This window comes from Diaporthe batatas, assembly GCF_019321695.1.
Source record: "Diaporthe batatas strain CRI 302-4 chromosome Unknown Contig00007, whole genome shotgun sequence".
Lineage (NCBI taxonomy): Eukaryota > Fungi > Ascomycota > Sordariomycetes > Diaporthales > Diaporthaceae > Diaporthe > Diaporthe batatas.
Genome location: NW_025408554.1, coordinates 204211 through 231531, shown reverse-complemented (window position 1 = coordinate 231531; position 27321 = coordinate 204211). Strand labels below are relative to the sequence as shown.

At 54.5% G+C, this 27321-nt stretch overlaps 8 protein-coding genes across 8 annotated transcripts; 4 read left to right on the top strand and 4 right to left on the bottom strand.

The window, feature by feature from the left end:
• Positions 1-2242: 2242 nt before the first annotated feature.
• On the bottom strand, positions 2243-4308 carry KVR01_006518 (uncharacterized protein). Its single transcript, XM_044783562.1, has 2 exons — positions 3910-4308; positions 2243-3703 (listed from the first exon to the last, which is right to left on the bottom strand). Exons 1-2 carry the CDS (start codon positions 4094-4096, stop codon positions 2355-2357), a joined length of 1536 nt encoding a protein of 511 aa, XP_044643949.1. The 5' UTR covers positions 4097-4308; the 3' UTR covers positions 2243-2354.
• Positions 4309-4489: 181 nt separating this feature from the next.
• KVR01_006704 (uncharacterized protein) lies at positions 4490-7349 on the top strand. Its single transcript, XM_044789906.1, has 3 exons — positions 4490-4802; positions 4892-5623; positions 5680-7349. The coding sequence occupies exons 2-3, from the start codon at positions 4910-4912 to the stop codon at positions 7054-7056; spliced, it is 2091 nt and encodes a 696-aa protein (XP_044644135.1). The 5' UTR covers positions 4490-4802; positions 4892-4909; the 3' UTR covers positions 7057-7349.
• KVR01_006886 (uncharacterized protein) lies at positions 7327-10484 on the bottom strand. Its single transcript, XM_044788092.1, has 3 exons — positions 9807-10484; positions 7978-9716; positions 7327-7821 (listed from the first exon to the last, which is right to left on the bottom strand). The coding sequence occupies exons 1-3, from the start codon at positions 10058-10060 to the stop codon at positions 7505-7507; spliced, it is 2310 nt and encodes a 769-aa protein (XP_044644317.1). The 5' UTR covers positions 10061-10484; the 3' UTR covers positions 7327-7504.
• Positions 10485-11324: 840 nt separating this feature from the next.
• KVR01_006513 (uncharacterized protein) lies at positions 11325-12804 on the bottom strand (the record flags this gene model as incomplete). The annotated part of the gene is made up of 4 exons (XM_044788650.1): positions 11325-11758; positions 11851-12287; positions 12491-12631; positions 12768-12804. The coding sequence occupies 4 exons, from the start codon at positions 12802-12804 to the stop codon at positions 11456-11458; spliced, it is 918 nt and encodes a 305-aa protein (XP_044643944.1). The 3' UTR covers positions 11325-11455.
• Positions 12805-14265: 1461 nt separating this feature from the next.
• On the top strand, positions 14266-15211 carry KVR01_006846 (uncharacterized protein; the record flags this gene model as incomplete). The annotated part of the gene is made up of 3 exons (XM_044791029.1): positions 14266-14562; positions 14636-14939; positions 14994-15211. 3 exons carry the CDS (start codon positions 14266-14268, stop codon positions 15209-15211), a joined length of 819 nt encoding a protein of 272 aa, XP_044644277.1.
• A 2727-nt stretch (positions 15212-17938) lies between these two features.
• KVR01_006946 (uncharacterized protein) lies at positions 17939-19193 on the top strand (the record flags this gene model as incomplete). The annotated part of the gene is made up of 1 exon (XM_044782128.1): positions 17939-19193. Exon 1 carries the CDS (start codon positions 18015-18017, stop codon positions 19191-19193), a length of 1179 nt encoding a protein of 392 aa, XP_044644377.1. The 5' UTR covers positions 17939-18014.
• A 700-nt stretch (positions 19194-19893) lies between these two features.
• KVR01_006570 (uncharacterized protein) lies at positions 19894-21508 on the top strand. The gene is made up of 3 exons (XM_044781507.1): positions 19894-20133; positions 20244-20807; positions 20876-21508. Exons 1-3 carry the CDS (start codon positions 19980-19982, stop codon positions 21334-21336), a joined length of 1179 nt encoding a protein of 392 aa, XP_044644001.1. The 5' UTR covers positions 19894-19979; the 3' UTR covers positions 21337-21508.
• Positions 21509-23536: 2028 nt separating this feature from the next.
• KVR01_006919 (uncharacterized protein) lies at positions 23537-27119 on the bottom strand. Its single transcript, XM_044791676.1, has 2 exons — positions 24331-27119; positions 23537-24249 (listed from the first exon to the last, which is right to left on the bottom strand). The coding sequence occupies exons 1-2, from the start codon at positions 26119-26121 to the stop codon at positions 23785-23787; spliced, it is 2256 nt and encodes a 751-aa protein (XP_044644350.1). The 5' UTR covers positions 26122-27119; the 3' UTR covers positions 23537-23784.
• Positions 27120-27321: the final 202 nt, after the last annotated feature.

Sequence of the window (27321 nt, the reverse complement as noted above, 5' to 3'; positions counted from 1 at the left end):
GTCGACCGTACATATGTACTGAGTGTGTATCACCTGGGCAGCGCTGAATGCTTGCTCTCTGATTAATTCAACCGTTACTCTACCAGACTGGACAGGATGAAAGACCGTCCGCCTTTGGGATGCATAGGGATTAAGAACGAAACCACTTACCAACCTGACGTAGATAAACATATGAAACAGCTACTCTGAGAATGTAATCACATACCTGCTCAGAGGCTACCGACTCTTCAGTACCTTTGGCTTGACGAAACTCCGGGCATAACATTTAGCCTGGGTTTGAGCGAGAACAGAATTCCCGGGGCCTCAACTACTTAATCATCATCTGCATATGTCCAGTCTCTATAAATGTCGTCTACATCATTCGTGTGAGATTTACTCATCCGAAGCTTAAAGAACGCAAAGAACATGCAAGACAAGTTTCCATACTAATTTGCTAAATTCGATACCGCTTCTGAAATAAGGACGCTGTCGTCTCGAGGAACTTCGAAGGAGTCCAAAAGAGTCCAACTCGTAGTGCTCAATGGTCGCCCCACACAACTGACCATCCATGGATCCCGTATGAAAAGAGCTTAGTTCCCAACGCCAGAAAACATGATGCCTAGAACATGTACGAGGGCTGGTTCGCCTTGTAAATTTGAACAATTTGTGTGGCGTTTTGCTAGCTACTTGATCAACGAGGGAGCGGGAGGGAGCGGTGGAGCGTGGTAGAGACCTGAGATAGACAGCTCAGGTTATCCTTGGAATCTGGAGCTGCAGGGTCGGTATACCTGCTTCACCTGTGGATCTGCCTCAGGAGCTCGTCTCGCATGAACCGAAGATGAGTGTCGTTAGGTGGAAGGTGTGTTGTGCAGGTAGACTTAGCCGGCTCGTCTCTCGCAGAGGGGATCCTTCAAAACCTAGCAACAACAACAACGAGACACGAATACAACAACAATTATCAGAACGTACATTCACTACTCCTATCGAATATGAGCAAGGTTCGGCTCTCCCTTTAAACCACAGACGGCAGTAGTAGGTAGATCTAAGAAAGTTCCATATCTGTTGAAGAGTAGTTATATCTTACAGTGACCATTGATTTATTCTTTTCAATATCTAGCCCTATTTTGCAACTCCCAATGTTTAATTCGTTCAAAAAGCTCCCGCCGTCCCTTCAAACAGGTCATCTGTTATCTCGCTCAGCCAAATCGAGCCAACCATCGTGCATTCACCATGTTGAGACTTTAGCACGAGGCCGTCCTTCTGATTCTCGCCAGCGTCGCCTCGCTTGCGATGGCAGCTCCGATACCGCAATCTGTCCCCGCAAAGAGCAACAGCGGAGGGAGGGCGAGTCGTTCTTGGTGGCGCCCCTGCAGCCCCATTTAAGAGCATTTAGTTCGTGATGAAAAACCGCACAGGAAACACCACGACAATATAAGTAGCTATTTGATGCTTGAGCGCTAATGGTGTGGGTCTCCAGATTTGCCGACTACCTCTTTTCACCATGAATTTAATTCAGGGGATGTGACGCTGGAACATCCGACTTTGTGATGCCTTGGTAATCTCGAGGAGCGATCGGATTCACCAGCCTCTAAGCACAAAGGTCATCGAGAAAGCTGAATAACTATAGCTTATAAAGTACTACTTTAAGTATAAATAAGGAAGGTTTAATAATATATATAGTTATAAGTATAAGAAACATTAAAGTAAGGAGAGTAAGTAATAAAAATAGTTAAAATAAGTTTAAGTAAAGTAAAAATACTTATATATTAATTCTTATAATAATACTTTTTAACTTTATTTATATATTATAAAGCTAAGGCTATAAGCACCTATTATATTATAATAATTATTAATAATATTATATTCTTTTTAAATATTAGGTTTTAAATGCTTACTATTATATAAAGGCGCTATATATATCCTTGAATGTATATAGAATAGAAGCGAAACTATATTAATTCTTATATATTACTAGGAATGCTTTATTCTTCAAGTTAGGAAACTATTCAAGCCTTTTAGCTGTAGAGCATATGACTAGCAGTTACGCCTCCCGTTGCAAATAGCATACTTCAATTAGCTAGGGGTACTTATTACCCTATAGCTGATTTTTACCCTGAGAATAACCGATTTCTCAACATAGGAGACGATGATGAAAGAGGCTGTGATGTAACAGAATGCGATGTCAAGTGGTATTGGCATGTAGAATGTAGAATTCTATTGCTCAAAACCTTTAAAGATTGGCATTACCAGTTTTTAGCAGTCTGCAAAACAATGACACGTGTGCCTTCGGGCGTATACGGAATAGAAGCGACATCAGCCAGGTAAGGAGGTGATACTAGCTAGCTAACTTCAAATGACAGTGGTTCCGCCTATGCTCACTCCGTGCCCTCATCCTCATCCTCGTCCTCGCTGTCGCCAAACTGCTCATCCATCACATCGTCATCTTCGCCTTCATCTTCGCTGTCTTGCTGTGCATATGCCTTTGTCCAACGCATCATCGTCCAGATGCGGTCGGCAAGCTCATCAGTGCTAGTATCATCGATCTTAATGCTGGTGGAAAAGGAAAACTCCTTTTGGTTGTGCTTGTCAAGGAAGATGATGGGGATAAGGTTGCCTGGTGGACCCTCCGTGACGCGATCCAGTTCCAGTTTCTTCAGCTTGGGACCGGTAACATTAAGACTGCGAATCAATCTCGACCACTCACAGCTCGTCCTGTCCTCGTCCTCGTCCTGATCAGGCGTGCTTGCAGTAAAATACAGTCGCACGTCCCTCATCACAATGTGCTCGAGATCCGCAAACTTCATGAGCAGCCCACGAATGATGACCAAGCTTATCGTGACATTCCCCAGGTCCAGCCTCCGCAAGGGCAGTGCAACAGGAACTGGATTGCCTTGGCCCCACGGCGCGTCCGGTGGAGCATTGAAATCAGACCTCAACGATAGCCATGCCATCAACTTTGAGCCAGGGGAAGAGACTAACTCATCGTGAAGAGGGAAGTTCAGCCTGAGCCACGACACATTTGGTGTCAGCGCAAGGAAACGACGAAGGTACTCCGTGGAAGGGTCGAGCCATGCATGGTTGGACATGTTGAGAAAATTGGCTGGGAACCCAGACCCAGTTAAGCCCCGTGCATCCAGGTCAAGGTGTAGCTTGGTGAGAGCAGGAAGGCCGTTGGTGAGTAGGGTCCCCGGGATCCAAAAAGTGCTGAAAGCGTCGTCCTGGAGACAGATTTTCCGATTGCGAAGGATAACCTCCAGATTCCTCACGGCACTTGAGGATCGGGCAACCGCAGCAAGCACTACAGTGAACACTGTGTCCACGAAATTTGTCCTCGGACCGCTCAAGCCGACCAACCATGGGGTCTCACGAGGCCACTGCTGGTACCGGGATGAGCCGTAGCTCCGCCAGCGTGGTACTTCTCGGCCTGCAACTACATCTCGGTAGCGTGTGCTGGACTCAAAATCGCGGATGTCGATGGTGTGGAGCCTGGGAAGATTGGAGAGGGCCGTTGACAAAATATCAGCTGCGCCACCCCCATAAAGAAGGGCCTTCTGGGCGCAGTATGCATCCCGCCATCGACTGAATTCGGCGAAGGAACCCACAGACGGCCGGCGGTGGCAGGCTTGCAGCTCATCCAGACCGATGACGAGGTGGGTCATAACCTGGGACAGGGCAGCGTGTTGTGAGATGTCGACCAGAGTCTGGAGGGAGAACTGATCGATCACTGTGAATGTCAGGTCAGTGGGTGGATTCTGGCAGTCTGAATCATGGTGAAGCAGGATGCCTCCCTGTGAGACTGTCTTGTAAGAGGACATCCCACAATTGGCATTCCAATAGGAGGTTGTCCCAAAGGAGGCCGTCCCAGAGGGGTTTGTCCCATCGGATGGACACCGCGGGGGAGTTCTTGGATATGGGAAGGGGATTACTTACTGAACTGCCTCTTCTTGAAGAAACACTCGGACCAGTACTTGAAGGATTTGGCCTCGAGATCCTTGCAGGTCAGTCGTAAGGCGTTGAAATCCTGCGTGGGCAGCCATGCCGCAATGTTGTCCACAAGCTCTCTTGGAAGCAGCATGAGGCGGGAGTGCTGAGGTGTGTCGTGGACGAGGGTCGTCATCTTGACCGAGGGCAGTAGTGTCTGCAGCTTCGAGTATGGTGTTTGTTGTTTGTGGAGAGGAGAGATCAAATGTGGGGAGTAAAAGGGGGTAAAGTTGTGGTTTCTCGCTTCACCCAGCCTCGGGGCAGGACTGGCCAGGCTGCAGCATCAAAATGGCAGGCAAGAGGCAGGAGATGTTGGATGAAGCACGTGAGAACGTGACGCGATGCGGCACAGCACTGGCTTGTTGCCCAGGCAGGGGGTGGAGGTTTACTGGGGCAAGGGAGCTGTTGCCTGCTGCAGCCTGAGGTTAACGCCCAAAACGGAAAGGGTCGGGGACAAAGCCTCCCTCACTTATTAGTTGCAGGCAGGAACACGCTCATTGAGCATGCACGTCAACATCCCGTGTCGGTAATTTCTCTGTCTCTTCCACCATCTCATTTGAAGTGGTCATCCCCTTCTGCATCTCGACCTCGACCTCGGCAGCCTTGACCTCGACCTCCTTCGCCAATCCCTTCGACTCTGTCTTGCATCGGGGACCCCAGGGCCCTCCGTTTGCCAAGCTTCACCAACACTACTCCGTACTTTTGTTTTGGGACGGGACCACTGCAGCTGCCCCAGCAACAACCGTCCTCCCTCTCCCATTGTCAATCGGATCAATCAACCCGCCCTGTCCAGTCATCACTCCACCATTCATCTACCCATTGGACATTTACATTTCCTCAAAGTCTGTACCCAGAATCCTGCCCCATTTTCCCATGGCTCTTTTTGGTCGGGCGGACGTTGCATGATTGGCCTTGCTGACTCATCTCACAGCTGCAGTGACCGACCAACATGCCCCCAAAGGCCAAGAAGGCTGCGGCCTCCGCGCCGCCAGCGGGTGGAGCACCACTTGATGGCTGTGTGATCGCTTTTAGTGGAAGGTTCACCGGCTACAAGCAAAGTGGATTGGAGTCCAAATGTACCATTTTGGGAGGACAACCTGCAAAGTCGGTTGTTGAAGGCACCACTCATGTTGTCACTACCCAGGCCGACTACGACAAATTGTGCACCAAGGTCTTCCAGGCCAAGGACCGTGGAGGCATCTTCATCGTCAGCCTTGACTGGCTCCTTGACTCTGAGGACTCGAACACGAGGCAACCAGAGGCCCAGTACCTCTTCGATGCCCAACAGAGTGGCAACACCAATGGCAGCACGAACGGCAACAATAACACCGTGCCTACATCGAAGCATCCCACACCCACAAACCCTCAGCCCGTTCCTGTTCCTGCCCAGAACAATCCTTCCATCAAGAGGCAGGCGTCTGCGTCCCCCGAACCCAAGCCCAATGCCAAGAAGACAAAGCTCGACCAAGTTGCGAAAAATGGCAAGGCTGCTGCCATAGGCAAGGAGCAGATTGCCAAGTCGTGGGATGTTCAGGTGCCTGTTGACGAGGGCTGCTCTCTCATTGGATACGGAGTACACATCGACGATGATAGTGTCATCTGGGATGCCTCTCTCAACCAGACCAATGCAGGGGCAAACAACAACAAATTCTACCGAATTCAGGTACGCACTCAAGAAGTATCATTCGCTCTTAGCGGCCATCAACTAACTTTGTGTAGGTCCTAGTCTCCGCTGGAGATGCCAAGACCTGGACTAGATGGGGGCGCGTTGGTGAGCGTGGCGCGAACAAGGTTCTTGGAGGCGGCTCCCTACAGGATGCCAAGAAGCAATTCGAAAAGAAATTCAGGGACAAGACCGGCCTCCTGTGGGCAAATCGAATGGACGACCCATTGCCTGGGAAATATGTCTTCCTCGAGAAGAGCTACCAACCGGATTCTGACTCGGAGGAAGATGGCACCGAGCCGTCTGATGGCACGAAACTGCCACAAGCAGGACCACCGCCTTGCACCCTGGAGCCTGCAGTGCAAGACCTCATGAAACTCATTTTTAATGAGAGGTACTTTGCTGCCGCAATGACTGATATGAACTACGATCTTGACAAACTTCCGCTGGGAAAGCTCAGCAAGGCCACGATCATGCGTGGCTTCCAGACCCTGAAAGACTTGTCGGCTCTCCTCGATGGCTCTGCCGCACCTGCAGCTGCTGGAATCCCTCTATCTGTTGAAGACCTCTCAAACAGGTTTTATTCACTGATACCGCACAACTTCGGTCGCAACCGCCCGCCGATCATCAACAATCAAGCCACGGTCAAGCGGGAGATAGAGCTTCTCGAGACATTGGCAGACATGAAAGATGCCAGCAATATCCTCAAGGCGGAAATTGATGAGCGCAACAGTCTGCATCCCCTGGACAGACAGTATCGAGGCCTCGGAATGGAGGAGATTTCGGAGCTTGAGCGTAGCTCGGCCGAGTTCACCCTCCTCAAGGACTACCTCATAAACACCCGAGGTCAGACCCATGGGGTTACCTACAAACAAGTCGAGAGCATCTTTCGCATAGAGCGCAAGGGCGAGAAGGATCGCTTCATTTCTGACAAGATTTCCGACCGTCGTCTGCTATGGCACGGCTCCCGTGCCACCAATTTCGGCGGAATCCTCAGCCAGGGCCTCCGAATCGCACCTCCCGAGGCGCCAGTATCCGGATACATGTTCGACAAGGGAATTTATCTTGCAGACATGAGCAGCAAGAGCATCAATTATTGCTGTCCCTACATTTCTGACAATACCGCGCTTCTCCTGCTTTGCGAGGCCGAGCTTGGAAAGCCCATGCAAGAGCTGACTAACTTTCAGTATGACGCAGCGGCCCTCGCCAAGGAGAAGGGGTTGTTGTCGACCTTTGGCAAGGGAGCAACGGGACCGAAAGTGTGGAAAGATGCGGAGTGTGTCCATCCATCCCTCAAGGGCATCACGATGCCCGACACGACCAGAAAACCCCCCGGTCCGACAGGGGTCAATGGTGGTTTGCTATACAACGAGTATATCGCGTACGATGTCTCGCAGGTACGCCTTCGCTACCTGTTCCGAGTCAAGGTTTGAGAGGAGGTCTTTTATACCAGTCGGGACATCATTTCACGCCTGCAATGCAGGGTCTGCAGTACAGGGCATCTTGCCCACTGCTATTTCACAATTGGCGGGGGAAGATAGGGGCTCTGGGTTTCGGAGGCAAGACAAAAATCTCACATGGTGTCAGCACCAGGAACGCGATGGCAGAAAGTGCCTTTGCTGCTTCTTACATGGCCTCTTTTTTTTGGAACTCGCATATGGCAGCACGTATTTCTCCCTTTCCTTAGCTGAACAGGGCATAGTGGAGCTAATTTTGAGTCTATTATCATACTTTATGCTGTTGACGGAGTGAAGTTCCCAGTCTCCATGACTGTTGACCAGCGACAGTTCCCCTACTCCGTTCGGTTCCCCGTGCCGAGTGTCTTGGTGCAATGTGACCATGCACGTACGAGCAATGCCAACCTCGCCGACGCAGCCCTCATCAAGCCTCAGGCACCTGCAAGAAGCCGTCAAAGTAAGTGTCCAGCCACCGCGCCGCCTCGCGGCCCGTCTCGATGGCGTCCTCGGACCCGCCGCCGGGGCTCAGGTCCCATCGCCGCACGGCGCCGACGTAGCCGTCCGGGCGGACGTTGACGATGGCGACCTCGCCGTCCTGCAGAGGGGCGCCCAGGTACTTCTCGGTGCAGGTCAGGCCGCGCGTGTCGAGGTCCGGCCTGTCGTCCAGGTAGATTGTCCAGGGGGAGCGGGCCAGGATCGCGGGGAGGTCTGAGATTTCGAAGAGGTGCTTTGATGTTGATGCTAGACAGGGAGGGGTAGAACAGGTTAGCAGGGGTGTCGGGCTTGAGACATCCCGACTACCATGGTGGTGGCGATGTTCGGGGTGGGGGGGGGGGGGGGCAGGATCGGATGGGATGAAGCAAGCACATATGCGTGGGATGGGAAGAAGGAACTTACTGATCAGCGCAAAGGCGAACAACTGGCTCACGGCGATATACCTCTCGGGCCGCTTGAAGATGTCCTCGTGGCTGGGGACCCGCGGCCGCTCGAGGTAGCTCTTGCCGGCGGCCGCGGACAGGCGGCTCATGAGGCTCTCGGGCTCGGCGATGGCGCCGCACAGCGAGACCAGGAAGGCGGCGGCCGAGGCCGACAGGATGTCCGGGATGAAGAAGTACAGCCTGAACTGGCCCAGGACGGGTATGTCGAGCTGGACGTCGACGGGGTTGGCGTCGATGTACCGCGACACCTTGCCGGGGGTCAGCGTGCACCCGGGCCTGGCGCCGAGCTGCGGCAGGCCCGGAACGCCGGCGCCGGCGGCCGCGTCGTCCACGGCGCCGCCGCCCTTGGCGCCGTCCTGGCCGTCGGCCCTGAAGCCCTGCGGCACGAGGTTGAGCGGGTTGGGGGCGTACTCGCAGCCGACGCCCGAGATGAAGCGCACGTTCTTGCGGAAGTTGTCGAAGAGGGCGGCCGGGTTGCCGCGCGACATCTCCTGGGCGTGCTTGAAGTCGAAGGCGACCAGGTCGCGGGCGATCTTCTGGCGCTCCCACGAGTACGACTCGAGCAGGACCGAGGGCTTCGCCAGGCCCCGGATGGCCAGGTTCAGCTTCCACGCCAGGTTCCAGCTGTCGTGCAGCGCCGTGTTCATGCCCTGCGCCGCCTTGGGCGAGTGCGTGTGCGCCGCGTCGCCGGCGATGAAGATCCTGTGCTCGTCCTCTCCTTCCTCCTGGGCGGCGGCGGCGGCGGTGTTTGCTGCTGCTGCTGCTGCTGCTTGGTTGACGGTGGCCGGGGTCGGGGTCTGCTGTCTGGCCGTGGCCTCTGGCGCGGTGGGCACGGGGCAGGAGAACCTGGGGGCCACGCGCTGCGAGACGCGGTACTGGCCGAACCACTCGACGCGCTTCCAGCGGATGCGGTACTGGCCCTTGCCGTCGGACCCGATGATCTGGGCGGCGCGGCGCATGATGGCGGCCTGGACGCGGGCCGGGTTGGAGTCGGCGGCGGCCATGTCGGTGTCGGGCCTCATCTCGATGTACAGGCGGGTCATGTCCCTCTCGCGCGGGATGATGAGGACGCTGCCGTACTGCTCGGAGAAGACGACGCACTTGGTCCATATGTCGGGGAAGTTGGTGTCGACCTCGCCGTCCAGGACGCCCCAGACGGACATCTCGTCCGGGTCGTCCCTGGCGGAGGGGTCGGAGGGCCCGACGATCATCCTGCGCACGCGCGAGTGGGCGCCGTCGCAGCCGACGAGGTAGGTGGTGTCGAAGGCGCGCAGGTCGCGGGTGACGTTGAAGGCGGACCTGACCTCCATGGTGCCGTCGTCCTTGACGCTGACCGAGTCGAGGCGGTGGCAGCGGCGCACCGAGATGCCGCGCCTGGCGAGGTCGTCGACAAAGACCTTCTCGACCATGCCCTGGTGGCCGATGAGCAGGAAGGGGTCGACGAGGTCGACGATGAAGGCCGGGTAGTGCACCTCCCTGGCGAGGCGGCGCAGCTCGTGGTCGCCGGACGACGACAGCGACTGCCACATGGTGATGTCGTAGATCTTGACGGCCTGCTGGAGCAGCGTGTCGGCCAGGCCCAGCATGCGCAGGGTCTCGATGGTCTTGGGCTGCAGCCCGTCGGCGCGGCCGACGGGGGTCTGGTCGGAGCGCTCGTCGAGGATGAGCGGTCTGATGCCGAGGCGGGCGAGGACCAGGCTTTGTTTGTGTGCATGTCAGCATGTGTGAGCAGCGAGTGAGCAGCTGGGTGAGATGGATGAGAGTGATGAGAGTGATGAGTGTCCGTACCCGAGCATGAGGCCGGCGGGCCCGGCGCCGATGATGCACACGTCGTGGTGCTCCGACTTGGGCTGGTGCCTCGTGAGCAGCGGCATGATGTTGACGGGGGCATTCTCGTTGATGGGCTCGGGCCGCGGGGTGGTGGTGGTGGTGTCGTCGTCGCGGTCGTTGTCGTTGTCGTTGCCGTTGACGAGGGTGTCGGTGTCCATGTCCACGTCGCCGTCGCTGCTCCCGCCCAGGGGGCTCGGGGCACCGTTAGGCATGTTGACTTCTCACGAGGCCCCTCATAGGGCAGCTGCTTATGCTCGTGCTCGTGCTCGTGCTTCTGCTCCAGCTCCAGCTTCTGCTCCTGCTCCAGCTCCTGCTCCTGCTCTCTTCTTCTTCTTCTTCTTCTTTTTCTGTCTTGTGCGGGACAGGGCACTGAGACGATGACGACGACGATGATGCAGATGCAGATGTGGATGGACGATGGGCAAATGCAGGTCTATCCGAGAAGCTTCGACCAGCAAGCAGGTCAGATTTTCGCGTGCATGCTCTCTGCAGCCAGTTGACCGTGTCACAGTGGAGACCTGTAGCATGTGCGCAGCGCGCAGTGCGGAGACCCTGTCCCTGTGCCGTTCTCTCAACTGAGTGCACATGTGCTGTGCGTGTGCTTGATGCTGCCCCGTCGCTGCCCCGTCGCTGCCCGTCAGCCTTCGTGGAGGGGCAGGTAGTAGGCAGGATCCGCCGCCTTGCCCCTTGTCGGAAGCTACCGATGACTGCGGGACGGGCCTACGGTGGCAGCTAGTGTGGGCACCTCTCCAGCCGCCCTGCCGCCTCCCTCCTTCCCCCCCTCCCCCAAAACCCCCCACGAAAAGCATTGCTGATCGCTCGTGGCGTGCATGGCTTCTATGGTAGGATCGTCCACCGAAATCATGCAACTGCCATGTCAGCTGGTACAAGTATTTTGGCAGTCATCACTTGAGAATATGGCCACCAAACATATGTACAGTATATTAACCTCTCAAGGTATATATATACTGACATCCTTCATCTATCATTACCTACGGCAACTCCGAGGGAGTAAAACCATCAGGAAAGGAAAAGGGAAGGAAAAAAAGTAAACAACAGCCAGAGTGACATGCGAGGACCATTACTCGGGGTGCCACCACCACCAAGTGATTCCATGACAAGTCTCACAGGGCAGAGCTGCTACAACAACGGCAGCGATGTCTGATGTCCCAGCCAGTCATACGATCATGACTCACCTGACGCCTCCCTTCTACCGGCGCATTATCGCTCTGGCACTACTATTTCATCATCCTGCCTCGCTAGCACATTCCCCGGGTAGCACCCTCTGCAGTGCCCATGTGCTGCCCGACCTGCTGCCCTGCCGCTTCCGCTCCACGGCCGCCAATCGGCACCTCTCCGAGCCCGTTGCCCTGAACCCGAGCCCGTTCTAGACCACCGGTGCTGAAAGTCTGCGGTATTGTGTCACGTTTGAAGGGTCGACATGAACCACTTGCGGCAACGGAAATCAGGATTCTGTCAAGACAACGCCAGATGGATTCCTCTACTCAAGAGTCAAGTGCTTCTGGGAGACTGGGCTATTCAGTCCCAGGTCCATTCAAGCCCATCCTTCAAGCTCACCAGGGCCCCGGTCTCTATCCGTACGGCTCTCAACAATCACGGCACTTTCCGTCCCCACCAAGTAAGCCCCCGGTGCAGTCCGGGCAGGGTCCCACGATGGGCCGCGCTCGTACGTTCCAAGAGTGCGAGTTGTTGGGACCACCACCCAGGTCAAAGGCGAGGTCCAGCGCCCCGCCGTACTCGCAGTACTCGGTCAGGCTTATCGCCGCCAGGCAGCACCGGTAGTCGTAGGTGTCGCGCATGTCGAACATGTCCCTGGGGCCGAGGTACGTCATCTGCGCCATGACTGCGTACGTGCCGTTGCTGTAGTCATCGGGCTGGCAGTGAGTGTACTGTAATGATGGTTACACTTAGTAAAGAGGATGCAGATCAGATGGAAGGCGTAGTAGGTTGCCGGTCATATGAGCACATCACTGGCACTTACAGGTATGCCACGGGTCAAGATCGTAGCACTGTTTCTCCGGCACAGGGCTGAAATAGTGTCAGATAGCGCCTTCTGTGCAGTCGGCTCGTCCGGCGACGCAAGCGCGATCCATGGGATCCAGGCGGACGTGTCGTTGTCGGGGATGGAAGTGTGGTTCGAACTGTGGAAGCAGCCACCGGTGTCCTTGGTCCGGCGATGCATCACCGGGCTGGATTCGACTGCAACGCGGCCGGCCGAGTCGGGGGCGGACATCACGGAGTGCTGGAAGCCAGAGGGTGTGGCCACGCCCACGAGGGCTGTGGCCAGGATGATGGCTGTGGCTTGGATCAGAGGCGTGGTATTCGCCATGTTGACCATCACGGCCATGAGGATGGTGACAACAGCCATGAAGCAGCGCATCGTGTATTTCTGTGCAGTTTGGGGTCGAAGGAGGATTTCTTCCTTTGGAAGATCAGTGGATTCCTCTTTGTCTCAAGTGTATGTGGATGGAAGTGGCCGTGATGAAAACGCAAGATGGCGTTAGCAGCGAAAAGGATGGTCTTGTCTGCGTGCCCAGTCTTGAGGTTATGGTCTCAGGTAGAAGGTTCCGAGTGTGACTGGACGGGATTCATAGCTTCCCCATGGTTTCTGGTGCACTTACCTCCGGAGGATGATTGTGAACCTACAGGAAGGGATTCAAAGGCGCGGTGTATGGAGGTGAGAAGGTTACGGGCTCCAGGGGCAACTTTATCCAGGCGTTTGGGCAGGCCCCTGCAATATTCTGTGCCTTCCAAAACAGCCGCTACGGGGCGGAGAAAGATTCCTTGCCACAATTCGAGCTGAAGTGCGTAGAGAAGGCTCACTTCAAATGCTGGCCATTGAGTCCAAGGACTTTTATGACCTGATGTCGCCAATTGCACTTGTGAAAATGGGCCGACCTCGGGAGTCACTCATGTTCATCCCTCGAACAGTCATACTGTCAATGAAGAAGGAGTCGTGCCCCTTTCCCGCTTTCCTTCACCCAAGTTGTGATTCAAACCCTTACAGTCTTTAGTCAGGGCTGCATGTGGGAGGTATGCATACCGAAGTTCGAGTAGAACTCTCTCTTTCTAATAGCCTTTCAGGGGCAATCTCACATCTTAAAAAACTTTTTATTATAACTGGCGATAACCTGTGGTCAAAACAACGATTAATATACATCCCTCAGGCAAAAGAATCCACGTTCGTAGTTCCGAATACTACCTACCTTAGAGAGACTAGACATTTGTATAACAAGCAGGACAAGACAACGACACTATATTCAAATGGCTGATCAGACTTTTTCACTGGAGTTTCTCGGACGTAAAATCTATTCACAGAGATGACTTCTGTCAGACAAGGAGAAATAAGTGATGCTCCAGGGTTCAATCTCCTAGGTCTTAACAGCCATGCAGTATCACCACAACATCACTAGACCTCTACTAAGTTACCTAGGTATGTTATGTCATACTAGTAAAGCCTTCATTCCTTGTCTATCTCTCTAGTTCGTTGGAAGTCATCAAAAATACCCTCTTAATGGAGTGGGCGCTAACAGGTTATCCTCTATAAGGTTGCAAGGCCATCATCCTACATGTCATTTGGATGTAATTACGACATCTTGGGGTTGATTGAGATAGATGCCGTTGTTGCTTGAGGGACATCGTAACGGTTTCCTCGTTCACAATGACGAACCACTCGCTGTTTCAATTTTTGTTTCTGCTTGTCTCCCATCACTCGATGCTTCGGCTATCCCGAGGTCGCCATTACACTGTCAGCGACAGTATGAACTTGGCTTCTGAGCGCTTATCACTGTATGAAGGTGCCAAAAACGATTTGTATGTATGGCGATTAGAAACGAAACCACGGGGGTTAGAAACGAAACCACCTGAGCAGTTAGCCTACTGGACTGTACGCGTGTATGGCACCTGCATTTGCTATCTTTATCACAGTCATGGTGGGGACCACTTTTTTCCTGTAACGATGGTACCACTCACATGTTTTGGATTGTTTTGCACCGGCTGCATTGCAAATCGTACTAGCAGAGAAGACACAACCACCCCACAGGAAAAAAGGTGGCTGCCAAGGAGGGCTCGGTCCCATCTAGCGACTCGGGGGAGTTCGCCGAGCGGGACCACGTGGTAACATCGTGCCGAATTTCAACCGCAGTTTTGGACTTCACAGCCATTATTACTGCGTCATAGAGTCATCTCGTTCGTGTCTGATGGGCACTCATGATCTAATTCATGTTGAAAGAGGGCAACAGGTCATCGCCGGCTACTACCTAGGTGCCTTTGGTAATGCTGATAAATAAACCACGTTGGGCACATCATGTGCTAGCTGTCTGTTGACAGTTTTTGCGATGTTCTTTTGTCAATCCCAGACGACCTATTCGATACAAATGCCTAGACAGTTGATATTATGAAATCACTCAGCAACTGGCAGCCGGAATACAGTGGCCCCCGCGCCAGAAGCGGCCACATCAGCCCCCTCTCCGCTCATCTGACAGCGGCATCAGGGGAGTTCGTCGGAACTTTTTTGTTTCTATGGATCGGCTACTCCGGTCAGACCGTTGTTTTCAGCCGGGCCTCAGCTCAGGCGATGGAGGGCGGCCTTGGCAGCGAGACTGTCGTCTTCACAGCGCTGGTCTATGGCCTTTCGCTGCTAGTCAACGCATGGGCGTTTTACCGGATATCGGGCGGGCTGTTCAACCCAGCCGTAAGTGGAAGAACAAAAGAAAAAGTCTACATCTCGATCTAGCGCGCACCCCACTATTGCTAACCCAGCATAGGTGTCGCTGGGCCTGACCTTATCTGGCCAAGTGCCCTGGTTGCGCACAGTCTTCTTGGTTCCTGCGCAGATCCTCGCATCGGTGTGCGCGGGAGGGCTCGTCGGCGCGATGTTCGGGGCTGATCTATCGAAAGTAAACACTATACTCGCTCCTGGCATATCGGCCGCGCAGGGGCTTTTCATCGAGATGTTCATGACCGCGCAGCTGGTCTTTGTCATCCTCATGCTAGCCGCCGAAAAGTCGAGGGACACCTTTATTGCACCTCTTGGGATTGGCCTGGCTCTTTTCATGGCAGAATTGACTGGTAGGTGAAAGCTCTGCAACTGAGTGTAATGCTTGACGCTTACCTTCATTCCAGGTGTTTACTATACCGGAGGGTCCCTCAACCCGGCGCGCAGCTTCGGGTGTGCTGTCGCAGGTAGAAGCTTCCCCAGCTATCATTGGATATACTGGATTGGGCCAGCGCTAGGAGCGGTGCTGGCTGCTCTCTACTATCGTTTCGTTAAGTGGGCACATTATGAGGAGGCAAATCCAGGGCAGGATAGTGACGGGACCCATGAGCAGGAGGTAGCGTAGGATGCTGTGCAACCACATGTATATATGTTTGTCTATCCCTGCCCAAATTATCAGACCTTATCCTCCAATAACATTTGAACAGCTAGGTAAGCTGAGCACGCAGTGGGGTGATCTTCATTCCCAGCCTCTGATCGGCATGGGTGTAATCGAGAGCTTGCGCAACATCACGAGCGGTGGAAATTCTGTGCAACAGTCTGTATTTTTCATCTTTTGCCACTGGAAAGCCCATGATATTTAATTCTTCTTATTTGGTTTTGCGTGTGCGGAAAGCTTGAGAGCGAATACGAGTCTGCCTTTCCAAGCGTGTTTCCCAAGATAATCAACCTCATGTCGGATGTCCGATGAACTCCATGCCAAACGCATTGTAGTTCTTCCAGATCGCCCAATCGTCCATGATTATTGGCGTTCATCCTACCTCCCGGTAGTGAACAAAGCTCCTAGCCGTTGTGAAGTCTAATCTGACCTCATAACTTGAAGACCCCACCTTAAGGTTCAAATGTTATTTTATTGAGCCCATGCTTCCCGAGGTCATCATCAGCTGCTATGATGTTCACAATCCAAGCTCCAGGGCTGCCGAACCTGTGTTAATGCGTACTTTACCCAGCTCGACTAGGTATAGTTCAGATTTGATAATCAGGCGACTCGTCAGGACATTGAAATCAGCGGGGAACAGTACTGAGCACACAGTGAAGCAAGATGTTCTAGTGGCCTTCTGAATGAGTACCCTTTTGGGAGATAGGGGCGAATGGTGGGGATAGCTTCGCGTTGACCGTGAAACTGCGTAATTCGATCTGGAAACATGCCGAGGTGCAGTTCAGGCCGGGCTGCCTCGTCATGGGATCGTTCATCCGTTGGGCATAGCTTCCGCTTCAGTCGGACGTGGCCTCGACAAACCATCCCTTCTGAGGTTGGTCAAAGCCCTGTGCAACTGGGGTTCGACTCAGGTCAAAGGGGAAGTGGGAAGTCGACGAATTAGATTTTCGGACGGCCCGGTGAAATATCTATCCTCAGTATATGAATCCGCGCGCCCGCCAGATCGGATGATTAAATTTTGGCGGCGGCGGCCTGTCTTTGCTTCTTCCGGATGGCTGAATCTCCAGCAACCATATGGGAACGGAATAGTATGAAAAGCGAGCAGCCACGCATGAGTCCAATCAAAATTAGCTCAGCGCCGCCTTTGTCTGCCATACCTAGGTAGCACAAAGAACCCGGGGCGTCGGACAGGTCGCACTGCACTTCTTGGCCGGGTGACAGATGGCAATATTAATAACCATTCATACCTAGGCAGTTGCGGGCCGCCCATTGGGTTGTTTGGGAAGGGGTCGGAGAGAGATGATCCTGCGGGTCCTTTTCTTGTTGCAGACCGGCTGCAAATGCAACCACCAAATCACGCTCGTTTCAGTGTCCTACTCGTCAGAACCGACATAAGCGAGAGGGGTCTCCCAAGGAGCTCATGGTCTCAACTCGCACAATCAATTGCGGGGGATTGTTTTCGAACCAGTCATCTCAGGCTCTGACGGCCCCAGGCGGCCAATGCCATGATATGAGCAAGACAAGCCACACGCCGAGCACGTCCACGCAAGGTCGACGGAAAGTGGGAGCTTGTCGAGCCGGTCGATCACACCTCGCCTCTTCAGCCTTTCTATTCGGCACCTGGCCGTCTGCCAGCGTCAACTAGCTACCCTAGGGTACCTAGGTAGTGTGGTGCCAGCCCTAGCGGCTGGGCCGTCTCGACCTTGGTCTGTTTTCAGCCTCAAAGGCACAAGTTTTGTGGCTCGGGTCTGGACCATCTTGGTGAGCGGTTCCCAAGGTTGGGCCCGGCTCTCTGAAATGGCGCTTGTTGGGTAGAGATCTAGATAGATCCAGACCGGTGCCACTTTCAGATGAAATGACTCTGCTCAAACTCCTCAGCTTGGCACCCTCAGGGCCTCGTCTCGAGCAACACTGCAGGTCAGGTTCTAAAGTTGAGAAAATGACAACCCCGCAGAGGATTCTGTTGTGCTCGTGGGGGTAGCACTGCTTCGAGCTTGCTGACAATTCCCCTTACTTGGCACCAGTTAACCTGTAAGCCGCAGGGGGCGCAACGCGTCGTGGATAATGACGCTGCACGCCTATCACCGCCGGTCTGGGGTAATTGTACACGGTATCGAGATGCGCGGCAGACGCGCAACACAGCGCTACGCCAGTCAGAAGCGGCATCGGGAGAGCGACAGAAACCCGTGCGAGGCGCGGGGGACATGTCCCACCCCATCTGTGCATTTTACTCGCTCGCAAGCACTATTGGGACTAGCAGGATGGGACCAGGGCCACGCCAGTCCAGCTCTGCTGTGAGCCATTCAACCTGGGGCACACCCGCCCTCCGCCCCTCGATCCAGGGGCGAGATGCACACTCGGTGTCAGCCACGGCCGGCTGACCTGGCCAGGACCATCCTCAGAACAGCCGAATGTCCCGCATTGCAACCATCCGGATCCTGACTGGCGGCACAGGCCACTGGTTTAAGGCTGATTAGCACAAATTATGCGTGGCCCCTATCCCATTGGTCTGGCCCCACACCTGTCTCTCGGTCACGACCGCACGTTGAAGGAGTGATGTGACTTGATGGCAACATCCTTGTCAGAGCCCCCTGTCATCCTTTGGGTTACATTCCATGTGCCATATAGATCCTCCTTCATCCTGCCACTGCGGTGTTTTTATAACCTGGGCCCCATCATCTCTATCTTCTTCTAATTTGAGTCGAAGATATACCCAGTGAATATCCTTTCACACCACTCCTTGTCCTAGTATCTTGGTTGAAGTATCAATATGGCACAATCAACATCCTCAACCGGCCTGGTGCTCATCACCGGCGCCACTGGCCATGTGGGCTTCAGAACACTTGTTCATGCCCTCAGGACCGGTCTCGCTGTTCGCGTTGCAGTGAGATCAGAAACCAAGGCAACACAGCTGATGAAGCGGTTGTCTCTGAAAACAACCAGCAAGCAACGCCAAAGGGTCACCCTCGCCATCGTCCCTGATATCACAGCAGAGGGAGCCTACGATGAAGCAATGCACGACGTGACCCAAGTCATCCACGTTGCCTCTCCCCTGGTCACTGGCTCCCAGAAGCCACCCATTGAGAGCGAACAAGCCGAGGACTTCTTCATTGGACCAGCAGTCCGCGGCACACGGAGCCTCCTCGAGGCAGCAGATGCATGTGGCACCGTCAGGAGGGTCGTCATCACCTCTTCCATCGTGGCCCTCATCCCGGTGTTGCAGATGGAGGGCACCGAGCCCAGGCCCAAGGGCGTCCCCGTCAGGCCGACAGACCGTGTCCCTTTCACGCCGGGCCCATATCACTCCGAGTTCGCCGCCTACGCCAACTCAAAAATAGCTGCCCTCGCCGCCGCCGAAACATGGTGCGAGGAGGTGCGGCCCGCCTTCGACGTCGTCCACCTGCACCCGTCTTTTGTGCTGGGGAGGAACGACATGGCCGCCACCACGGCAGAGTGCATGAAGGGCACCAATGCAATGGTGCTTGCCATGCTCCTGGGCAAGCGGTTTGGCCCCTTCGCAGGCGCGACCGTGCACGTCGACGATGTGGCAAGGTGCCATGTCACCGCTGCCGTCGACACGGTCAATGTCCCTGGCAACGAGAGCTACATACTCAGTCAGGGTTCGAGGTGGAACGACGCGAAGGATATGGCGGCTAAGTTGTTCCCTGTTGCCGAGAAGACCAGGCTCCTGGTAAAGAGCGGGAATGTCGGCACCACCAAGATTGACATCGATGCGAGCTTGGCTGAGGACACCTTTGGGTTGCGGTTCAAGGGCTTCAGCGACCAAGTAGAGAGCCTCGTCGGTCAATTCCTGGAGTTGAAGACCAACACTAAGCAAAGCGAACTAAAAAAGCTTACGGGAAAGGGGGGGATGAAGAAGACAGACGTGGAAGTCAAGGTATATCCTGTTGACATGCCGAGCCTGTGTCATACAGCTATCGTGTGTTGATCCAACCACGCAGCTGAAGCAAATGGATCCATCATTCATGGATTGGTTTAATAGCGAGCATTATATAGCATTGCATGGGGCCGAATAGCCCCAAAGGAGCCCTCTTTTACGGAATACCATTCGCTTCCGAGAATCATTTGAACGATACCACACTATAGCGCTTGCTGTGAAATGTCTCATCAGTTGATCAACAAAAAATTCTCTGCATTTGAAATGTAAGGTATGACACATGCGAGCCAATCTTGCGCAATTTGACCATCACTCTTTTGTAATAAGTGGTATCTGTCCATGATAAATACCTAGGGTATATAGGTAGAGATTTAGAATGGAGCAATCGGCCTATCCCGGCAAACAGTAAATGAGAAACCCAGACTGCTTAAAACTGATTGCTCATATGCGCTGTACACTAGACCTACCGTGCACACTCAAAATTTTCGCTCGGCAAAGCGGGATCATATCTTCTTTGGGGTCTTGCACAAATGCCTGTTGGTTCAATGTTGTGCATTGAGCCCCCGGTCTGCTGTAGCGAGCCTCTGTCGGGCCAATGTGCTCAGCAAATTCTTATGGGTCCTGTACCTTGCCGTCCACGGGTCCCATCGCCGGCGCCCAGAGTGGACCCGCGCATACCCAGTCGCCATGGAGAAGAGATAAAACGGACGCGCAGCCCCTTGATTCAATGACTAGTGTCCTCGGGTTCCATCTTTTCGCTTGTATTCGCTCAACTCGTTGCTTTGGATCACTTGCTCTTCACACTCCGGCCTCAGGTAGGACCGGGCTTCTTCGAGAATGTCCGTCTCGCCTTTCGTGCTCCGTTCGGGTTACGTCGAATTGGCGAAGATCGTCCATTCGACGTGTGGGTCCCTTACCACGTGCTTTCTATTCACGAGACTATGGGCAAGGGCTCAGTACTATCATGGACTCTGGCGAGATGACTATATTCGTGAGTATCACCACCTTTCTCTAGCAACCCCCACCCCCCCAACCCCCAAAAAACAAGAGCGAAAAAGAGATAAAACTCGTAATTGCATTCCACTGATCATGATGTCTCAGTAATTGCGGCTTGGGTATGCCTCTTGTTGTCAAACGGATTCGGCGCAGCCGGGCCTGCTTATGGCTTCAACGTTCTTGATGGTAGCCCCCGCGGCCAAGCAATCCACTTCACCGCCGTCAGCTTCATGTATGGCTCGATCGCCTTGGGCAAGACAGCCTTCGCCATCACTCTGCTTCGATTGACCTCAGGATGGAAAAGCAAGGGGCTCCTGTGGGTGGTCATGGTGCTGACCAATACTTTCAATCTCGCCATGTTCATCTTGACCTGGCTAGATATATGCGACACCCGTTTCGACCTCGCGCATCTGCCTGGTCGGTGCATCCCAATGTCGGTTGCTACTTGGCTCCATATGGGAGGCACCCTCAACTCCTTGGTCTGCGATATCATCCTCACTTGTTACCCGTGGTGGATCATCAGCCAGGTTGCATACATCCCTGCGCGTGAGAAGTGGGCGGTCGCCGGGTCCATGGGTCTCGTGGGCGTCGCCATACTGGTAGAAATCGCAAAAATCGTCATATTCACCATGATCCCGTCCCACAAACACGGAGAGGTGGACTACACCTGTAAGCCCCCCAGTCCATGACAACGATCCTCCCTCGAGCTCTGGCCGACACCCGCTGACCTTTCACAGATGGTGTCGTGGCGGTGTGCTGCTTGCACCAGGCCGAAGCTGCCGTCTTCATCATAGCCCAGACGATCCCCGTCATCCGTGTCATGTTCCAATCCGAGAATGCCTCGTATAGGCCCGGCAGCCCGAGCAGGGCGGCGTCGACCAAGTCAAAGACGGCCGGGCCGAATGAAGAAGCCACCGGGCCGGTCGAGCTCGTTCAGCTCCCCAGCGGTCGGATCGTCGCTGCCGACTCCGAAGAAGCCATCAGAGCCTCGCACACCCAGGAGGTCCCCAAGGACGCAGGTGCGCAGGCGGCGCAGCCGCTGCCGGGTGTCACGGTGACCTCTCCGCCCCAGCAGAGAGCAAGCCAGGGGACTCGCAGAGCCGACGATGAGGTTCATAGAATCTGGCAAGAAATGGGTCTTTCGATGAGGGCCTGGTCGAAGTCGCCGTCGCCCCCTCCGGAGGGGGCGCGCCTCTAGGATCAGCCTGTTTGTGCCCTTGGGTGAAGGACGTCGCGGGAACGTTTGTGTTCTTCAACTTTTGCGGATAAAATCACGTATATACCAAAGAACCTCATAGTAATATTTGATAGGAGGGCATGTTTCTATATCTGACATCCTCGACTTAACTGGCCTCTTGAGCTTAATTGAAGGTCTTGAGTTTCCAATCTAGACTACAATTCGAGCATGTTTGCGATGCACAGCAAAGTTGTTTGGTCCGTCTTCCATCCCAGACACCGAATCCGAACCCACAACACGCAGTTCGACAAGCTAGCTCCATGTGCTGCCCCTTGAGCTGACCTCGCACTATCGATCGCGCCATGAATACACCCGAATCCATGCCGCATTTCATGTGTAGCATTCTACAGTCCTTATTGGGTCCCGACCGTAGCTTGTGGAGGTGGTCTCATTGTACATCCAGGCCCCCTCCCCCGGGCAGTGCTCATCGAACTTGGGGTTGAGATCGAAGAACCTCACTGCAGCACACGATGCCACCGACCCGTACGTGCATGCGTAGATCATGGTATTCCCCTCGGTACCTACCGTAGGGTTGTGGTAATCTGTGTATAGTCCGAGGTCGGAAAGACATATCTCGTCCATCTCTGCCATCAAGTGAGCATGTTTTCCCCACTTATTCCAAGTTCGAATGCATACACCAAGTGTGCATGCATGGGAGGTTGGGGTATTTTGGACAACGACCTGCCCAGGCTATACAGATTTCCATCTCGTGCCCCCCCCCCCCCACAGACCGTCAATTGGACTGGTGGGGCTCATGCTCGGATAAATAGAACGGTGTAGAATCTTGGGCTGGGAAATGCTTGACCTACTTGCTGCAGCGGGGGCTAAATTGACCTCAAAGCTCTCTTCCAAAAGGTGGCCAGTGCACACTATGTCCCCATTAACAAACTCCGATTCATCCAGGTGAAGGCTGGGTCTGGAAGTCGTGGCATCCTTGACAGGTGTAGCATGCGAGCGTAAAGAGATCAGGGTGCCAAGTAGTAGCTGAATATAAAAAGCATTCATGTTTGCGAAGCAACAGATGAACATGGCCCAGATGAGCACAACTAGGGAGACCCAAGTGGAATGATTGCAGTCGTTGCTGTTTTCTCTTGTATTGGCCTTTGAGATGCAGTGAGGAGCAAGATCTCATGGGCCATTGTGCCGAGGTCTTGAATATTTGTATGGCACAACATGCATATGAGCAGGCGTGCTGTTCTCTTACGTACTTAAGCATGTTGTTCTACAGTAATGCAGCCACTACATTCTTCTCACCAAGGCGCCTTTCCTCCACCACAGGTAGGACCAACCGCGAACAAGTCTGCTCCAGTTTCTTCAAGACTTAGGTATGCGCAGTGTGGTGAACACAATTTGAGCAACATAGCATGTTGAAGGGTCTTCCTGTCGTGTAACTCTATCTCTGTCAAACGGAGAATGTCTCAGACACCATGTCGTGCATTGAAGACATGGGGTCTCGCTTGAGGCCGAATAGTGTTTCACAAAGGAGATGTGGATGATGACACCGCAAGTCACGAGATTGGTGGTTCTAAAGTTGCCCACCAGGTGAAGCTTGCCCGGTTACGCCCCGGGCCACTCTTTAACACTGTCATTCAAGTGAAAAAGACCTTTCTTGAGGAGTCAACCACTTAAAACAAAACCCTTCGGAGGCGAGTGTTCACTATAAATATAGCAAACTATCAGAGCCTCATATCAGAAGCCACGGAACTGGTAAGAAACAACGATTATAACGAGAAAGGTATTTTCAGTGCACTAGTTTTCCAATCACTTCCAGTCCCAAATATCAGAGACACACACGTATCTATATATCTAATAGTACTCAATAAAGGCACCGAAATGTTGACCCGTTCAATAGGGCATGCGTAGATGTCACCATTATGTGGGTCAGTCTCGCCATACACACGCGAAACCCCTTACCCGCAACGACCGCAGCCATCTGTCTCTAATCCGCAGCGCACACTATTGCTAACAGTAGTCCTCGCTTGGAGACAATATCATCACAGAGGCCTTCCTCGATTGTGGGCTCTCGCGGGGCTGCACTTGTGATTGACACCCGCGTTGCCCAGACAATCAGGCAGGGCAAAGGGGCATGTATGGATAACTAGGGACGGTCAATGTAGGGGTTGCAGTGCTAATTCACGTCTCCTGCAGGAACTAGTAAAGGTGTCTGTGGAGCCGCCATTTGCGTGATTTCCTCGATCGGGTATCGGTGTCGAATTGGATGCGGTAGGCTTATATACGCGACGCCACCCACCACCCAGAATTACAACATACTACTATATACATGCCCGAGCTTCTGCAACTCTAACCTGTTCTCATATTTTTTGCGGAACCTTTTCAAGACATCTGGCAATCAATTGATGCCACCTGTACGACCCAATTCCCTTTGGCAGCTGAAATTACATCCCATTACTACATCAGCCCGCCGTTCGACCAGTCTCCGGTGTACCAGCTCGACGAATCCATCGCAAAGGGCTCCAGGCCGCCCATTCCGAAATTCGACCCGTCCAAGGCTCCCTCGAACGCGTTGCTGAGATTGGGCGTTACACCGGTCATCATGTTCGCTTGGGCGACGGGCATTGACTCGTCCTCGCGGAGCACTGCCGGCGTTGGTGGTTGCATCGGTGCTTGTGGTTGCGATACATCGGTTGCCATTGTTTGGCCGGGTGATTCGACCTGAGTCGGCAGATTCTGTGGTATTGATGGGTTGCAGAGCTGGTGGGCGACGTCGGCTTCCTGGAGGGCGTCTCGTTGGAGCATCGGGTCGACCGCCAACGGGTCATGATTGGTGGGTGTCATGGACACAGGCGAGGTGACGTTGCTCGGAAGCGTCGGTCTCACCCATCCGCTCTCGATGAGTTTCTCGAGAGCTTCGGCCTGTGTGCCGATCCTTCGGTCAGTCGTCTGGGAAAAGTTTGAACCACATGGGCTCCCATTTGAGGATGGGGTTGGACTCACAATGGCAACAGCAGCGGGGCCTGGGGCGGATTGCTTGACAACCTTCAGGCAAGTCGCTGCCATCTCTGTTACACTTGCGTGTGAAAGGCCGTACTCGTCCCCACAGGACGCCAGCGTGTAGTACAGCGTGTTGGCACATTGGTAACCCAGCACGGGCAGGTCAAGGTCCGACACAGGGACACCCTTCTGTAATACCATGTCGAGCATTTCGGCCATGGCCTTGGCGTGCTCAAAACACTGCCGTTGGCAATACTTGACAAAAGCGGGATCTAATCTGGAGATGGATTCCTTGGACAGGCTGTCCCTCCTCCCTACCAGCGCAATCCGGTACAGGTCACAATGGCATTGCTCCCACCACAGATGCGTCATCAGGTAAACACAAAGCCGCGGGTGGTATGCCCGCAGTCGAAGGTTGGCCTCGTTCCATTTAAACTGTGGGGGCAAGCGACCCTCAAATGCATTGAGATCGTCCTGAAGCTCCTCACACTTGCGAGGCAGCGCTTTCAAGTCCAGACTGCCAGCCCTTGGAAGGACAAGTGTTTTTGTGAAGGCCAGTATCTTGCTGCGTATCCACTGGATGCGGATGTGGAGGGCCAGAAACCCAACCTTGTCAGTCAGTGGAGGCAAACTGCCATCCGGCTGGCGCGGTGGCGGGATTAGCGATTCTGTGTCTTCTGGGAGATCGTATTCGAAGTTCCGCTCATTACACGGCAACTTGATGTCTAGACACTGCGGCCGGTGCGCCCACAGGGTGTAGTCGGGGTGGCCAGCTGCCATCCCAATATCGATCATAAAGAGGGACCACATCAGACGTCGCCGGGACTCTTGGGCCAAGAAGCAGAGCCTGGGGTTCTCGTGGTTGAGCTGCAAGGCAGCGGCGAATCGAGATGCCAGACCCGTGAGCATGAAAGCGTCTGAGAAACGACGACAAAAGATCCGATGCTTGATGATGAGGACCAAGGCCTGGATCTTGAGCACTGTGGGTCTCCCGAGGTCACGCTGGATGAGGCCCTCGGCGGCAGCAATACACCTGTTGCCGTACTCACGGGCGCCGGGGCCAAGGTCGGTGAGGATGGAGGTGATTCCAATCAAGGATAATAAAAGCGGCCGGTCCATGGAACCCGAGTGGTAGCGCTGCATGAGTGATGCCTGGTGCAGAAAGGAAAACAAGGCGATATGGTGGACGTGGCGGAAGAACTTTTCGAAGGTGCGGATGATGAGAGACTCCTCGGGGGGCGGGAGATGGCGGAGATCGGCGAGGCCATTGGTTTCAAGATGGTCGGAGGCGCTGCGGCTCTGGTCTGAGAGGTAGTCGTCCCTCGCCGAGCCGGCGGAGGCGAGCATACCGGAGGCGGCGTCCCCAATGAGAGAGTCGCGGCCATGCTGAGAGGAGGAGGCGCCGGGGGTTGTGCTGAGGCGCGAGCGCTTGGAGGGACGGTAGACACACTCGAGGCTGTGAGCGCGACACCTGTCGCACTTGGGCATGGTGCCGCTGCATTTTGCCTTTCTGGAGTGGCAGCTCTGGCAGGCCTGGCGGACGCGGCGGCGAGGGGGGTGAGAGGCGACGGCGTGGATGGTGAGGGCGTCGCTCGCCGAGGTGCCGTCGCTATTCATGCCTGGGGCGCTGAGGGCTGTGGTGGGGTGAGTAGGGATGGAGTCGTCATAGGAGCAGGTGAAGCCGAGGCGCATGCAGTTGTTGCAGACGTCGCGTTGCCCATCGCAGCGGACCTTGCGGGCGCGACAGGTCACGCACGTGTTAGAGGGCTTTTTTGACGGATTGGAAGTGATCATGGATCATGAGTGTTGGGGCGGATGTCGGCAGTGATCTTCGGGTCGGGGCTGGAGGTGAGATTTCAGCGTGCGGTCGAGGCTGGTTGGTGGCTGATGCTGGCTGATGGGGAGCCCTTCATGGAGTGACGTCTCTCGAGGGGCCGCCGCTCAACGGAGGCGGGCTGGGCTGGGCGGGCCTACACTAGGCTCGCGGGGCAGTGGGAACCGAACCGGCGAGTCAACGGCAGGGCGGGTGAACCTGTGGATGGTGGGGCAACCTTAGTAATAGCAGGCGTCGCGTAATTTTTGCAAAGCAAGACAGCCAGACAGTCGACGGCCTCGGCCTGTTTGAGGCAACACTGCATGCAATGCAGTAGTCAGATCAGGTCAAGTGATCTGGCCCTGGGCTCTGCTTCTCAAGCAGGAGTTGTGTCCCGTCCCGTCGTCTCTTCCTGCAGCGACCTTGTGCACCTCATGAGGGAAGATGATGGACTCGGGCGGGTGCGGACAAGGCTCGGGCTCAGGCTGGAGCTGTGGTGACGGCGGGGATGGCGAGGGGCGTTTGGCTTTGACTACTTTGGTGGGTGGGGCAGCAACGCGATCCTTGATCCATGGAACTGTCGTCGAACAGCACTTGAATTCTGTGATGAACACGTTCTCTGTATAGACTACGCAGTAATGCGACGTCGTTCCGAGTCCGAGTCTGGTGCTGATGGGCTGGATGGTTGAGAGAGACGTGACGTGACTCGGGCGCGATGCGCAAGGTCACTACTCACTCGCAGCTTCGACGACGGCTGTCAATGGCAATGGCAATGGATCGTGCTGTGAGTATAGTGAGTGCTGTGGACGGAATGGCATTGATGGTGACGAGGGATGGATTGACTCCTTCTGTCTGTAGCGATGCGGCTGCCGTTCAGGGTTCCCCATCTTTTGCTTCGATGGGGCTCTTTCCTCCTGGCGCCCGTCTCGAGGCCAGCAAGCAAAATGTACTGTACACATACAGCTGTCTGTACAGAGCACACCACCTACCGAGTAGCGTGCCGTAGCCTACCTAAACGAGGCATGTGGGGTAACGTTAAGTAAGACCTTCTTCCCCTCCCCTCTGCCCCTTCCCCTGCTGTCAATGCCAAGACTAGCAGCTGGCTGGCTGGCTGGCTGGCATGCAGCCATGCGACTCCCAACCTTGGCACTCTCTCTGGGTGCGTTGGCAGCCGGTCACCT